Source organism: Heteronotia binoei, chromosome 3, assembly GCF_032191835.1.
Source record: "Heteronotia binoei isolate CCM8104 ecotype False Entrance Well chromosome 3, APGP_CSIRO_Hbin_v1, whole genome shotgun sequence".
In the NCBI taxonomy this organism is placed as follows: domain Eukaryota; kingdom Metazoa; phylum Chordata; class Lepidosauria; order Squamata; family Gekkonidae; genus Heteronotia; species Heteronotia binoei.
Window position 1 is genome coordinate 176824341 of NC_083225.1, and position 15248 is coordinate 176839588.

The window sequence follows — 15248 nt, forward strand, 5'->3', positions numbered from 1 at the left end:
CCACAATCTGAAACCTACTTTTTCTCAAGTTCTGTGCAGTTATCACCCAGTTTACCTCTTTGATGTAAATCAAATTAGGCTTTTATTGGAAATTATGAACATGGTCACGGCAAAGACACACTTTGCCAAAACTGATGAACACTGGGCAGGTCACACTTTTATAACAAGTCAAAAGACGTTAGTTATGCAGTGCAAGGAAAAGGAAAGGTCCCCTGTGCAAGCACCAGTCGTTTCCGACTCTGGGGTGACGTTGCTTTCACAACATTTTCACGGCAGACTTTTTACAGGGTGGTTTGCCATTGCCTTCCCCAGTCATCTACACTTTCCCTATGCAGTGCAAACAGGTGTGCAGATTTTGGCAAACAGTTATTCAAGAAGAAGAAAAAGATATTAGATTTCTATCCTGCCCTATACTCTGAATCTCAGAGTCTCAGAGCGGTCACAATCTCCTTTACCTTCCCACCCCCACGTACAACAGACACCCTGTTAGGTAGGTGCGGCTGAGAGAGCTCTCACAGCAGCTGGCCTTTCAAGGACAACTCCTAAGAGAGCTATGGCTGACCCAAGGTCATTCCAGCAGGTGCAAGTGGAAGAGTGGGCAATCAAACCCAGTTCTCCCAGATAAGAGTCAGTGCACTTAACCACTACACCAAACTGGTTCTCATAGAGAGACACCTTATCCATTCCCTCCCACAGTTCACAGTTCTTCTCCAAAGCAAAAATTAACTTCAGACTGCAGATAACCAGTGACCATCTTTCACAGAAATATGCAGCTGAGGCATAGTGGTTATATGTGAACAGTTACAAAAAGACAGATAAGGGCAAGCAAAACATCTGCAAGCATTACACATGGGAAAAACAGGTAGGCAAGACATAATTCTTGACACTTTCTAGGGAGAATCAGCACTACAACACAACAGTGTCTCCTAGTCCTTGCCCCAAAAAGTGGTCCAGAAGAATACCATGATTCATGGTATCAAAAGCCACTGAGACAGAGCTAGATTAACAATTAGGCAAATTAGGCACCTGCCTGTGGGTCTTTAGGGGCCCCTGGGCAGCTCCTCCCCCAGTTTTCATGGCCAGCATGTGCCCCCGTGGTCCTTGCGCCCCTTTGCCACAGCTGCCACACTCGCCCTCCTTGCCGCCACCCACCTTTCCGCCTTCCAGTAGTGCTGTGGGGACTGGTGGGGACGGGGAAAGCGTGTCACCTGCCCTCCTCTGCAGCCGGACCTGACATGGTGGCCCTTGGGGCTGAGGCCGCTTGCTGCCAGCTCGGCTGCCTTCCGTAGAGCAGCAGCAGCTGCACGAGTGGCTAGCGAAGTGTCCACAGAGAGCAGGCAGACAATCTCCGCCAAAAGCAGAGCTGCTCCCTTAACCTCCTCCTCTGCATTGGTTCTGGAGACTTAGCAGCAGCAGCCTGAGACTCCGGGGCTGCTCTTTGCCGGCAGCACAACTCTGCCCCCCCCTCCCGCTTTCCCTTTCCTCGTGCATGTAAAGCAGGCAGGGAGGAGGGCGGATAGGAGAGAGCGGGCGCGCTTTGCCCAAGCTAAAGGAGGACCTCATATAATAATAAGCTGTAGCGAGCTGTGGGGGAAGATATCAGCAGACAACAGGTAACGGCGTTTTGGCGGAGAGAAGGGTTTGGGATCGCTTGGTCTGCTCCTCCCCAGCCTAGACTTACGGCAAGGGAGGGGGAGCAGCGTGGGCCGTAGTGACTTCTTGGCCCGATACAGGGGAGCTTGTGCGTTGTGAAAAGGAAGGAACTGCAAATTTCTCCAAGAGGCTTGTTGGGCAGAAGGACTTGTGAGTGCAGCCCCTGCTGCAAAAACTAAGTGATTGGCATGCTCACGAAAGCGCACATTCCGAATAAAACTTTGTTGGTCTTAAAGGAGCTACTTGACTTCTACTTTGTTCTAAGCGACTGGCTGCTTGGAGGGCTTGGAGCCGAGTTGTTGTTTAGTTTTGCCCTCCGCACGCTCTCTCCCTTCTCCTCACGAGTCACTGGACTGGCTAAAGCGGATCGAGGTTCACTCGCACTGCAGTCGTGTCCACAAATAAGTAGCCTCCTTCCCTTACTCTCGCCTCCTTGCACCTCCCTCCTCTTGATGGTGCTGCTGTCGGCTGGCCACCCACTCCTCCCCCCCCACACACACACTTATGCCCATAGCCTGTGCAGAACATGCTGGCTGGCTCTGGCTGAACCATCTCCAGCTGATTTTTCCATTGTTTTGTACTGACTTTTTAAAACTACCCGCTTCCAGCATAGCACATTGGTTGGCTCATGGTTCTGGTTGGCTGCAACTGCGCAGCACATATAGTCATCCTATTGGTTCTCGTCCTCCACCCTTCCTTTCCCCTTCCATTTCCAGACGCTGTGTACTGTTTGCTTTGCTATACAGCTGCTATAATTGTTATGCTAAGCTTTCCACCCTTGACATTCCCTGCTCCACTGTTCAGCCAACACTGTCACCATGCTGCCTTCTTATATTTTGCTGAACCCTACTGCCCACTGATTTGAGATCAGATTTGTATTAACCACTTCCAAATGTTGAGCCGGAAACTCTTTTGATGAAGTTTCAACCCACTGGTTCTGGTCCTACCTTCCGGGGCCACAGAAAACAATCCCACACCATCCTCTAGATGACAGCCCTTCAAGTACTTGAAGATGGTGATCGTAATGCCTCTCAGCCGTCTCCTCTCCAGGCTAAACATGCCCAGCTCCTTCAACCTTTCTTCATAGGACGTGGTCTCCAGACCCCTCACCATCTTCGTTACCCTCCTCTGGACCCGTTCTAGCTTGTCTATATCCTTCTTAATATGTGGTGCCCAAAACTGAACACAATACTCCAGGTGAGGTCTTACCAGAGCAGAGTAAAGTGATACCATCACTTCACATGATCTGGACACTATACTTTTCTTAATACAGCCCAGATTGCATTTGTCTTTTTAGCCACCGGTGGCTGTAGCAGGGACCGCAGACAGTGAGGCGGGTGCTCTAACTCTGAGAGAATTTACTAGGGGGGCCACTGAGATTTTGACTGCCTAGGGGCCTCCACAGGGTTTAATCCGGCCCTGCACTGAGAGCTCCAACAGAATTAACACAGCTGCACTCCCCATTTTAGGGTACTAACCTCTTTAACCAAAGGCCATCTAAGCTGATCTTGATGGATATTGTAACTCTGCATGCAAGATGATCTGGGAGGGAAAGTGTAAAGAGAATTCTTTCACTCAGGCACACTAGGCACAGTTGGCCCCATTCTCTCACTGGTTAGATACTGAGCTTCTTTGGCTGTTGCTTTCCTTCTGTTTCATCTTATATAGGAACTCTCTTCTCTCACACACCTGGGCTTGGAGCTGTTGCAAGTTAACCTTTTTGAAATTAACCTATAAACAGGAAGCTAAATGTATCTACAAAAATACATCATACAAGATGCGCTTCTATATTTTTGCAGGGCTCTTTTTCTAGCAGGAGGTCCTCTGCATATTAGGCCACGCTCCCCTGATGTAGCCAACCCTCTTAGTACAGGGCTTACTGTAAGCTCCAGAAGGATTGGCTACATCAGGGGTGTGTGGCCTAATATGCAGAGGAGCTCCTGCTAGAAAAAGAGACCTGTTTTTTGTCAGTAAAATTTCTTTCTCTTGTTACCACAGGAGTCAGATCGCATTTGTAATATGTTTGAACAGCATTTTCCTCCTTAACCAGGAAATATGCAGCATCAAGGATACTGTGTAAAGTTTCTGTGCTTTCAAGGCAATTGACTTTTTTTTTTTTTTACATTTCACCCAATAGATCTTGCCAACACACAAGCTGCCCAGTCCCCCTACTGCACATAATAGCTGCAGGAGCTTATTTTAATAGAAATACGGCTATCAGGAACAATGAGATCCTTCCCTCATTGTTGCTGAAACGGCGGTTTCTTTCCTCATTATCCGCCAAACGAAGCACGCTTCACTTTCTGCATCCCCAGCTAAAATGAGAACTGCATTCCCGATAGCCAGGGCCCGATGAGAGGGAAGCATATAATCAAGAAAAATAACTGCGGGAAAAGATAAACTTATTTTAATTACCTTCAGAATTATACAGGGATTTGCTCGAGTGTACATGATAATCCCGTTGCTCTGCAGAGTCCGCAGACGCAGGGCCAACTTGAATTCCTCCTTCTTGCTATTTTCAGAAACCCGGTATTTGATGTAGCTGTTCCCGGCAAAGCTAAGGGAAGTGTGTCCTGAAATTAACCATTCGGAGAAAAGACACAACCTTTTTTACTTCTGCATTCTGGAAAAAGACACAGGAGATTATCCCACTCTGCCGCCAAGGGGGGAAAAAGTTAATTAAGTAACATGCTTGGTTAACAAGGCTGATAAGGAACAATGTTACAAATGAAGCCCCCACCTTCGACTGATTAAAAACCCGTCTCTGTTGTATTCTACAGTATGCACCTTATGTTAAAGAAGATTAATTCACTAATAAGGGGAGAAATTTGTTTCTTGATAGGAAGCACCGCCGTGAATCAAATCAGATGAGTTGTGGCAGATAGCGGGATATTATCATTTTAGTACAATTATCACTTTGGGATAACTGAGGCAAGGCCTGCACAGCTGGCGATCCATCCAGCCAAATGCAACCCAGCAGTTACCATATGTACTGTGGGATTCCCTGCTCTTACTCTGACTGATTTCCCACTCACCTTGTTCCGGTCTCGTTGCTCCTTTCCCCTGCGGCGCTGCTGCTGGATTTCACACAGGTTGCCCTGAGCCGGTGAGTTTCCCCGCCCCTTTTCAATTTCCCTCCACGGCAAATAGAAGCCAGTTTTCAGAGCATCCTGCCTGCTGTGGATGGAACTTGAAGAGAGGCGGGGCAACTCGCTAGTCCGGAGCAACTTGTGCAAAATTCAGCAGAAGCCCCGCGGAGAAGAGGAAAGTGAAAGCGGCGTAAGGCTAGTGGGGAATTGGCCTCTGCTTTTTTTGTGTCCCAGGCAGGCACTGCAATCAGGAGGCCACTTAAACCCCTGAAGCAGGTCCCAGCTTATGCAGGACTCTGTAAGGCTCCAGAGAGTGAATTGAAGCTTTCATTCCTGCAAAGATCATGTGCGGCAGGAAGGCCAAAGGATTCTACAGGACTGGCTGCTCAGTCTGAGCAAAAACATGCAGTGTGGGCTGAACTACTGCTTGAAAAATAGTACGGGGTAGGATGGGAGAGCCAGGTTCAAATCCTTACCAAACTATGCCGCTCACTTGGGAGGTCATGGGCCTAACATACCTCACAGGGTTGTTGTGAGGATATAGTGAAAGAAGAGAGAGACACAAATATTGCCACGGAGGAAGGGTCCCAAAATGTGGCAGACTCCCACGCGCCAGCCCTGCCCCCTGCCCAACTTCCCAAGCCTCAGTGAGGTCCAGATAGCAGCGGGTGCACTTAGAGCTGAGCTCTGAGCGCGCTCGCTGTTACGCCCCCTGACTTTGCCGAGGCTTCCCGAACCTCGGCGAGGTTGGGAAGGCAGCGGGCGGGGTGCATGGGGGGGCACCTCATGGCGCCCCAGGCCAGGTGCCACCCCAGGCGGCTGCGTACTTGGTCTACTCCCACACGCCAGCCCTGATCATCACTAAAATCCCTCAGCGGTAGGTCAGCTGGCAGTGATCTGAACTCCAATCTTTCTAGTCCAAGTTCAACCCTGCTGTTTACCACGCCACACTGGACTTTTGCGCCTCTCCAATTCAGGGATTTTGTTGTTTATGGGCCCAGGTCCAAGCCAAGATTCCCTCTTAACTGGACAACACTGTTTTAAATAAAAGTAGAAATACTAATTGTTGAATTCTCTGGGGTTTTTCCAATGACATTATACTGAGAAGGCCTCCGTCATGCTGGGCGCTCATCAGCTCAAGGAATTATCAGATCATACACGCAGATGGAGAAAAGGGTCACTCTGAAACCTTGACTCTTGTCCTTGGAAGATTAAATAGGGTTGCCAATCCCCAGGTGGAGGCAGGAGATCTCCTGGTTTGGAGGCTTTCTACCTGCTTCAGAGTCATCAGAAAGCAGGTGGGATGGGAATGTCTGCTGGGCACTCCATTATACCCTATGGAGACTAATTCCCATAGGGAATAATAGAAAATTTATCCATGTGTATCTGGGGCTCGGGGTGGGGGGGGGGTTTGAGGTAGAGGCACCAAATTTTCATCATAGCATCCAGTACCTCTCCTCAAAACACCCCCACAAATTTAAAAAAGATTGGACCAGGGGGTCCAATTCTATGAGCCCCAAAAGAAAGTGTCCCTATCCTTCATTATTTCAGATGGAAGGAAGGCATTTAAAAGGTGTGCAGTCCCTTTCAAAACTCCCTTTGGAGTTCAATTATGCTTGTCACAACCTTGCTCCTGGCTCCACCCCCAAAATCAAAAGAAAAGGGAAAGAGGAGGTCAAGGAGAAAGGGAAGCACTGTCTGTTTTATGTCTAAAAAGGTAACAGGACAAGTACCTGAGCACTCCCCAAGCTTCCCAGGAGGACACTGGCAGATGAAAGGCCTTCGGTTGATTTCGTAGCCCACACACTGCATGTCTCCTGGGCAGGGCTTCTCTGTGCAAGGATCACTGGAGCCGGGACACAACTCTCCTGTTCGAGGTAAAGAAGAAAACAATCCCAATCACAGAAAGCAAAATTTCCCCCAGGACCAGTATTCCCTCTAAGCGGAGTGAGTGTGAGCTAGCTCACAGATGTTTAGCCTCCGGCTCACACATTTTTGCCTTAGCTCAGGAAGGATGACCCCAGAGCACACTGATTTATGCAGCAGCTCACAACTTTAATGCCAGTACCTCACAGCTTTAATACCAGCAGCTCACAAAGTAGAATTTTTGCTCTCAAAACTCTGCAGCTTAAAGGGAACATTGCCCAGAACTGTGCTTTTTAAATAAATACAGGGGGAAACTAAGGCTTGTTTTCTTTCTCTGGGTGGCGGCAGCAGCAGCAGTGCTGCGTCAAGATTCCTGTCTTGGAGACGCTCCCAATACTTGTTGTTATTGGGTTGCATCCACCAGAAGTGTTCATGGAACCAGGTGGCAGAAGGGATTGTCTCCTGTTCCCCTGAAGATTCCGTTGGAGGCATGAGCTGAGCCTAGAGTAATGTGGAAACCGGGTTCCATTTTTCAGCCATGTAACTGATGAAGAATTGTTTCCAAACGTCTTGTATACCTGGGAAGGATGTATTGGGGGTGGAGCCTAATATGCAAAGGAGTTCCTGCTAAAAAAAAAAGCCCTCGGGGCTGTGCTCAGTGGCCCTGCAGAAGATCCTCATTTCAAGGGCTGGGATCTTCATCTAAAAAGGAGCAGGTAGAAGGAGATGTGAAAGACCTCTGCCTGGGACCCAAAGAAGCAACTGCCAACCTGAGCAAACAATACCAACACGGATGGGGCAGTGGTCTGATCCAGGATAAAGGAGCTTCATATGTTCAAACGGCCAAAGGAACGGCAACTCTAACCGCTTCTGTTCATCTCAATACAGCCTTGCCGATAAATGTAAGCCAAGCTAGTCCTGTTTTTTTTCCCTTTTAAATAAGGAAACCGCCATTTGCCCACAGAAAGACCTCACAACCTCTGACAAGAGCCTTTAAAACATATGGCATCAATCTTCCCAAGTTGTTAAGCAAAAGGCACTCAGAGGAAATGAAAGTCTGCGAGGGCCAACTTCGACCCATGTTGCCGCTTGTGGGACTCCTGGGTGCATTCAGGCATTTAAGTGCAAATTTAGAAAGACGGAGAGGCTCCCCGAGCAAGACGTTGCTCTGCTTCTGTTGACTTGCATCCAGAGCACCATGGGGATAGAAAAACCAAAGAAGGCAAAGGAAGAAGCAGAGAACAAACCGCCCACCGCAAAGCCCAAATCAACTGTGTTCACTAAATATGTATCTGCAGCCATTCTAAAAATGCTGAGGAAAGTTGCAGGCTGGCTCACGTGGATCAAGGCTGATCGTGAGGAGGAGGGTGGGAGGGGTTTCGTCAGTTCTTGTGGCCCCTTCTTCAATGCCCATGGAAATGCTGTTCATCACTTTGAGGTCAGGCAGCCATTTTTCTCCAGGCCAGTTCGGCCTGGGATCCTGAAGAGGCTTTTTTTTTTTTGCCATCTTCTGGGCTTTGGAGCAGGGGTCACTGGGGTCGTGTGCAGGGGGGAGGTACTTGTGAATTTCCTGTATCACATCCATGAATTTCACTGCATCGCATCCGTGCATCTCACAAGTACCCTTACAATAGAAGGCTTGAATTATCCAATGACAGCTTTGGATTCTGACCTTTCCACCAGTGGGGTGATGGATTCTAAAGTCTCATCCATCACAAATACAACCTCCCATTTCACCGAGGAGCAGCCCATTTATCTGCTTCCCCATCTGAGCCCAGATAAAACTAGGTGCATAAAAAAAGTCATGCAAAGGCCTTCGTTTTTGGAGTTGGTCCTGCTCTCAAGCCTGCTACCATCACTACACATGAAATCACTGAAGTTCTTTGCCAAGAAAGGCAGAGTATGATTCTTTCTTCTCCTGCCCTGCGTCTTTCTCTCAGATTTCCCCTTTATATCTTTCTACTTGGTCCAGTCTCCTAGCTTTCCCCCCTCCCTGCTCTCAGGCCGGTCTGCCCTATAGCTATCTGGTCTTCTCCCATAGCATTTCCTCCTGATTTCCATTACTATCTCGAAAACCCTTCTCCATTCTTCCTTCACATTTTCTGGTCCCCTTTCTTTAGTAACTCACTGTACCTGTTCCTCGTCTACTGGTTGATTTCTCTGGTCTAGCAATGTGGGAGGTACACAATTTGGGACAAAAGTCAGATTACTTGGTATCAGTAAAGTAATACAAGCGAATACTGGAAATGAGCAAGGGTGAATGATTTCACTGGACTGTGGAATAAGAATAGGCAAAAAAGCAATGGGTGCAGTTGGGAAAAGCATTTTTATTCTACTTGATGATGCCTACGTGTCTTGCTGCTTTGTCATATAAATACAGAGAAACCTTAGAAATAACAGGCACATATATAATTAAGAGCAATGTTCCCTCTAAGCTGAGTTAGTGTGAGCTAGCTCACAATTTTTTTAGCCTCCAACTCACACATTTTTGTGTCAGCTTAGAAAAAATGGCCCCAGAGCAAACTAATTTATGCAGTAACTCACAACTAATGCCAGTAGCTCCCAATTGTAATGCCAGTAGCTCACGAAGTAGAATTTTTACTCACAAGACTCCACAGCTGACAGGGTACATTGATTAGGAGCACAAAATTTAAAAATGAGTTCCGAAAAGACAGTATCTGAGAAAAATTAGTTAATACACTGATGTCCTGGGAGCTAAGGAAAAATATGTTTCCCTATGGACCAACCCATTGCCTTTTCTTGTTCTACTCAGTGCTGTGGCCCTCTCCTTTGGGCTTTAGTAGACTGCCACAAATACTGCACAGTTGCCATGAGTAGTTCAGTTTTGCTGTCTTCTGCTTCTATCGTTTTGTTTCCCTTTGCTATTCTGTACCTTACTCATGTCCACCTAATTAGATATTTACCCAATCTCCCTCTTTCATGCCCTGGGAAACTTATTAATCCAATCTGGGAACATCTGTATACCCCAGGGTCAAAGAATCCCCCAGAATCTTTGTCCAGTTCCGCATGCACGCTCTGACCCAGGAACTGCTTTGGGTAAAAGATCCCCAGCATCCAATTAAAGGCTCAGGTATCGGGTGATGTGAAAGGCTCCACTTTAGACCCTGATGAGCTGCTGCCAGTCAAAGTAGATAGACAACACTGACCTTGATTGGTAAGGAATATAAGACAGCTTCATGTGCTCAACAGCATTGGTATTTGACTGTCATTTTCAACTGGCCAAAGTGGAGCAGAGGTCCATCAGAGGCTATTAGCCACAGCGTACTGATGGAACTCTCTGTTTGGGGCAGTGATGCTCTGTATCCTCGGTGCTTGGAGCGGGGGGGGGGGGACGACAGTGAGAGGACTTCTAGTGTCCTGGCCCCACTGGTGGACTGCCTGATGGCACCTGTTTTTTTTGGGGGGGGGGCAATGGGTGACACAGAGTATTGGACTGGATGGGCCACTGGACTGATCCAACATGGCTTCTTTTAAGTGCATGGAACTGAAGCATTAAACTCTATTCACATACCTCACATCCCTGTTAAGAACATAAGAGAAGCCATGTTGGATCAGGTCAATGGCTCATCCAGTTCAACACTCAGTGTCACTCAGTGGCCATAAAAATTTTATTTATTTATTTATTTATTTATTTATTTCATTCGATTTATATCCCGCCCTACCCCACCGAAGCGGGCTCAGGGCAGCCATCAGGAAGTCCACCAGTGGGACTAGAAGCCCTCCCACTGTGCACCCCCCCCCCCAAGCACCAAGAATACAGAGCATTACTACCCCAGACAGAGAGTTCCAACAATACTCTGTGGCTAGTAGCCACTGATGGACCTCTGCTCCATATGTTTATCCAATCCCCTCTTAAAGCTATGCTTGTAGCTGCCACCACCTCCTGTGGCAGTGAATTCCACGTATTAATCACCCTTTGGGTGAAGAAGTACTTCCTGTTCACCTCTGATCTGGAACAGGTGCACTATGCAGGTAAGTTTCAGAGGTATCCGTGAGTCTGCAGCAGAACGGCTAGGCTTGAGAGCAACAGCAGCTTAGAGACTGACAATATTTTTCAAAGTACAGGCTTTCAAGACTCAAAAGCTGATGAAAGGATCTTTGGCTCTTGAAAGTTCATACCCCAAAAATCTTATTGGTCTCTAAGGTGCCAATGGACTTGAATGCAGTTGGTTTACTATGCGGCTTCTTATAACTTTTGGGAACTCTTGGGAAGATCTGGTAATGGATCTCCCAATGTCTCATCTAGTATAGCCCTCCAAACAAGAAATCTCTCACAATGAATAAAAGTTGCCCATGTTAGTGCATAACTGCCCCCTCCCACATCCTCTGACCATGTCACTTATTTCCGTATTAGGTTGATGAGGTTTAAGAACATAAGCCAAATTGGATCAGGCCAATAGCCCATCCAGTCCAACACTTTGTCACACAGGGGTCAAAAAACCCAGGCACCATCAGGAGGTCCATCTGTGGGGCCAGGACACTAGAAGCCCTCACACTGTTGCCCCCCCTCCAAGCACCAAGAATACAGAGCATGACTGCCCCAGACAGAGAGTTCCATCAACACCCTGTGGCTAACAGCCAATGATGGACCTCTGCTCCATATGTTTATCCAGTCCCCTCTTGAAGCTGTCTATGTTTGCAGCTGCCACCATCTCTACAAGTGAACTTGCATGGAGGCAAACCCCTTGCAGTCAGGGCTGGCCCTAGACTGTCCATCCTAGGTGAGGCTGAGTTCTGCCCCCCCCATGCTGATGACGTCACTGAGTCACACTGAGTCTTAGCCTGGGGGCTGTGTAAGGACCAGGAACCCAGATCCCTATTTCCTTGTGTTCCCAATAAGGTAAGTAGATTCTCCAGGCGGGGAGCTTGGGGCTCTTTAGCTTGGAGAACCGTCGACTGCGGGGTGATATGACAGAGGTTTACAAGATTATGCATGGGATGGAGAAGGTAGAGAAAGAAGTACTTTTCTCCCTTTCTCACAATACAAGAACTTGTGGGCATTCGATGAAATTGCTGAGCAGTCGGGTTAGAATGGATAAAAGGAGGTACTTCTTCATCCAAAGGGTGATTGACATGTGGAATTCACTGCCACAGGAGGTGGTGGCGGCTACAAGCATAGCCAGCTTCAAGAGGGGGTTAGATAAAAATATGGAGCAGAGGTCCATCAGTGGCTATTAGCCACAGTGCGTGTAAATATATAAATATATATATATATATATATATATATATATATATTTGGCCACTGTGTGATACAGAGTGTTGGACTGGATGGGCTATTGGCCTGATCCAACATGGCTTCTCTTATGTTCTTATGTGACTCAGAGTGTTGGACTGGATGGGCCATTGGCCTGATCCAACATGGCTTCTCTTATGTTCTTATGTGACTCAGAGTGTTGGACTGGATGGGCCATTGGCCTGATCCAACATGGCTTCTCTTATGTTCTTATGTGACACAGAGTGTTGGACTGGATGGGCCATTGGCCTGATCCAACATGGCTTCTCTTATGTTCTTATGTGACTCAGAGTGTTGGACTGGATGGGCCATTGGCCTGATCCAACATGGCTTCTCTTATGTTCTTATGTGACTCAGAGTGTTGGACTGGATGGGCCATTGGCCTGATCCAACATGGCTTCTCTTATGTTCTTATGTGACTCAGAGTGTTGGACTGGATGGGCCATTGGCCTGATCCAACATGGCTTCTCTTATGTTCTTATGTGACACAGAGTGTTGGACTGGATGGGCCATTGGCCTGATCCAACGTGGCTTCTCTTATGTTCTTATGTTCATGGTGAGTGCCCAGTTCAGTGCCCTCAGAAGGCTGGCACCCTAGGCAATTGCCTAGTGGCAGGGCCAGCCCTGCTTTGTAGTTATCACAAACAGTGAGGGAATGACTGTAGCAGGTAAACATGAGCTGCTTGAATGAGCGAGCGCCATAAGGTCTTTTTCTGGGAAGCAGGAAAAAATCGGTACAGGAGGGTAGACATGATCTGTCTGCAAATTTGAGGGTAGACATGATCTTGCAAATATAGCAGTGGCAGATGCTTGTGCTCAACGCACAGTGCATTGTGGGCAATTTAATCTCCCAGAGTCCTCCCTCTGCTTTGTCGAAAGCTCACCCGCCAAGTCTTGGAGGCGGCAAAGAACTCCTAGCCCTTCCTTACCGCTGCTCTGCAAAATGATGCGTGGGAAACTTATGAACAAATTGCAGTACTAGGTGCACAATGACCGGAATATATGACCAAACTGGAAACCCTCACACCAGGACCGACTTTATGCTTTTCAAAGTACTGTGCACATGGTGCTGAGACACACATCATTCATCCGAATGGTGCATCGTAACAATGTAAGCAGCGGCTTTTGATAGATGGCCATTCAGAGATGGGGCTGGGCAGCAGGCCAGGGACTCTGATCTGCTCTCAAGCTTATAGCAACAGCAGTTTGATCTAGGGAAATCAGCTTGCGACGGTCGTCAGAGCGAATGCAATTAAGTTTATGATAATGATGATGATCCTCACTGCAAGGAAATAAACAGAAGAAGAAGAAGAAGAAGAAGAAGAAGATATTGGATTTATATCCCGCCCTCCGCTCCGAATCTCAGAGCAGCAGAATTGAACTCCAAAGGGAGTTCTGTCAATCACATTTAAAGGGACCACCCACCTTTTAAATGTCTTCAATCCATTTGGAAATAATGAAGGATGGGGGCACCGTCTTTTGAGGCTCAAAGAATTGGACCCCCCAGTCCAATCTTTTTGAAACTTGGAAGGTGTTTTGAGGAGATGCAGCTGATGCTATGGTGGAAATGTGGCCTCTACCTAAAAAGCATCCCCCCCGAGAGCCCCAGATACCCACAGATCAATTCTCCATTATACACTTTGGGAATTGGTCTCCATAGGATATAATGGAGTGCTCAGCAGACATTTCCCTCTCCCCCTGAAGTGGGGGGAGGGCCTTCAAACCTGCCCCCAATTGGGGATTGGCAACCGTACCTGTAGTACCTAATTCAGTATCATCTGTCAGTACCTGATCTGCTAAACACTCAGGGCAATTCTAGAGCTGGATTTGAGTTTCATAGAGACCAGTGGAATTTTTGGGATACAAGCTTTTGAGAGGCAAAACTCCCTTCATATTTGACAAAGGGAGCTTTGACTCTCAGGCTTTGACTTTATACCCTAAACACTTTGTTGATCTCTAAGAGGCTACTAACATGAATCTAGCTCTTCTATTGCAGACCCACATGAATATCCTCAGGGGTGGAATTCCAGCAGGAGCCCCTTTGCATATTAGGCCACACACCCCTTCGGTAGCCAATCCTCCAAGAGCTTACAAAAAGAAGCTCTTGGAGGATTGGCTGCATCAGGGGTGTGTGGCCTACTATGCAAAGGAGCTCCTGCTAGAATTCCAGCCCTGGATATCCTGCTGAAACTATTTTCATGGAGGACAATTCTAGTTACTTGCCTTTATCAGAAAGGTTATCTTTCTTGGATTGGACCAAAGAAACTTTGGATCCAGTGGGCCTGACAGATACCTCTGGAATGCTTGTATCAAGGGCAGTTCTCACCTACTTTGGTCCCTAGCATACAGCAATAAGAAGTACCACATCTCTGGCCATGTAGGGTCCTTAATTTATGGTCTACCAAGCCATCCCCCACTGACATATGGAATCTATGCCATCAGTCGCCATCATACTCCCATTTGATATCTATTCAGTACTTATTGGGACATTCATTGGGCGATTCTGGTGTTTTGGGAAAGTGTGTGAGAAAGACAGGCATTCACAAGAACCCTTTGTTTATTCATGATGGGCACATTCTCATACCCTCCTCTACTTGCATGCAGAAGGTCACTGAAGGCTCCAAGTTTTGGAACCCTTGAATCAAACACTAATTTGCCATGACATCCAAGTGCTGGCCCTTAATCAAACTGGACTTTTCCCCCTTCCCACAAACCGGGTTTTTAACCTAGCTTCCTTCCTACAAAGCCAGGTTTCTCAACCACAGTTTAATGCTGGCTTAGCATTCCGATTTGTGGGCAGGAAATAAACTCCAGGAAATACAATACACATACCAAAAGGGCATGTTTTGGGATTATCCTGGGGTAAAACTATGGGGTGTCTTCCAAGGGCCAAGCTGTGTGTGATATTGGATTTTCAGTCCAGAGATATAATTTGCCCCCTTCCGCGAAACTATTTACATGTGTGTGATCTGGATCAGGGCCACAGATATGGGGAAGGGTGTGTGTGTGTTTAACTTGTCTCTCTACGCCGATAAAAATGCTCACCTTCCAGCTTCTTTATACACAATATGGAAAACAAAGTTATAATGGAACTATGTATCTCCCCTCCCCCACACCCCACCAATTCAGGAGTTTAAAGCAGCCTAGGGAGCCATTTTTAACTTGAGAAATGACACAGGGGAAAGATTTAACCCCCCTTTTCCGGTGCTCCAACCCTAATCCAAATCAGGATTCCCATAGCTTCTTTCAGGGTCACATGATACACTGACAGTTCCGGTCACCCTCTCTTGGGCCTAATAGGGAAGTAAATCCTTGTTCTCATCGCCTGTGTTTTTGGCTTTCAGAAGCATATGTATAAAGCATTTCACAGCTGTGACAGAACACTG

At 47.3% G+C, this 15248-nt stretch overlaps 1 protein-coding gene across 6 annotated transcripts in view; it reads right to left on the reverse strand.

Annotated features, from left to right (window-relative positions):
* Positions 1-15248, reverse strand: part of FAT3 (FAT atypical cadherin 3) — a 546218-nt gene that overhangs the window by 41850 nt on the left and 489120 nt on the right. For all 6 annotated transcript variants that reach the window (XM_060234952.1, XM_060234950.1, XM_060234951.1 and 3 more), the window contains 2 exons: positions 6476-6610; positions 4069-4226 (listed from right to left, as the gene is read on the reverse strand). In XM_060234952.1, coding sequence (XP_060090935.1) covers positions 4069-4226; positions 6476-6610 — 293 coding nt within the window. The remainder of the gene's footprint in view (positions 1-4068; positions 4227-6475; positions 6611-15248) is intronic.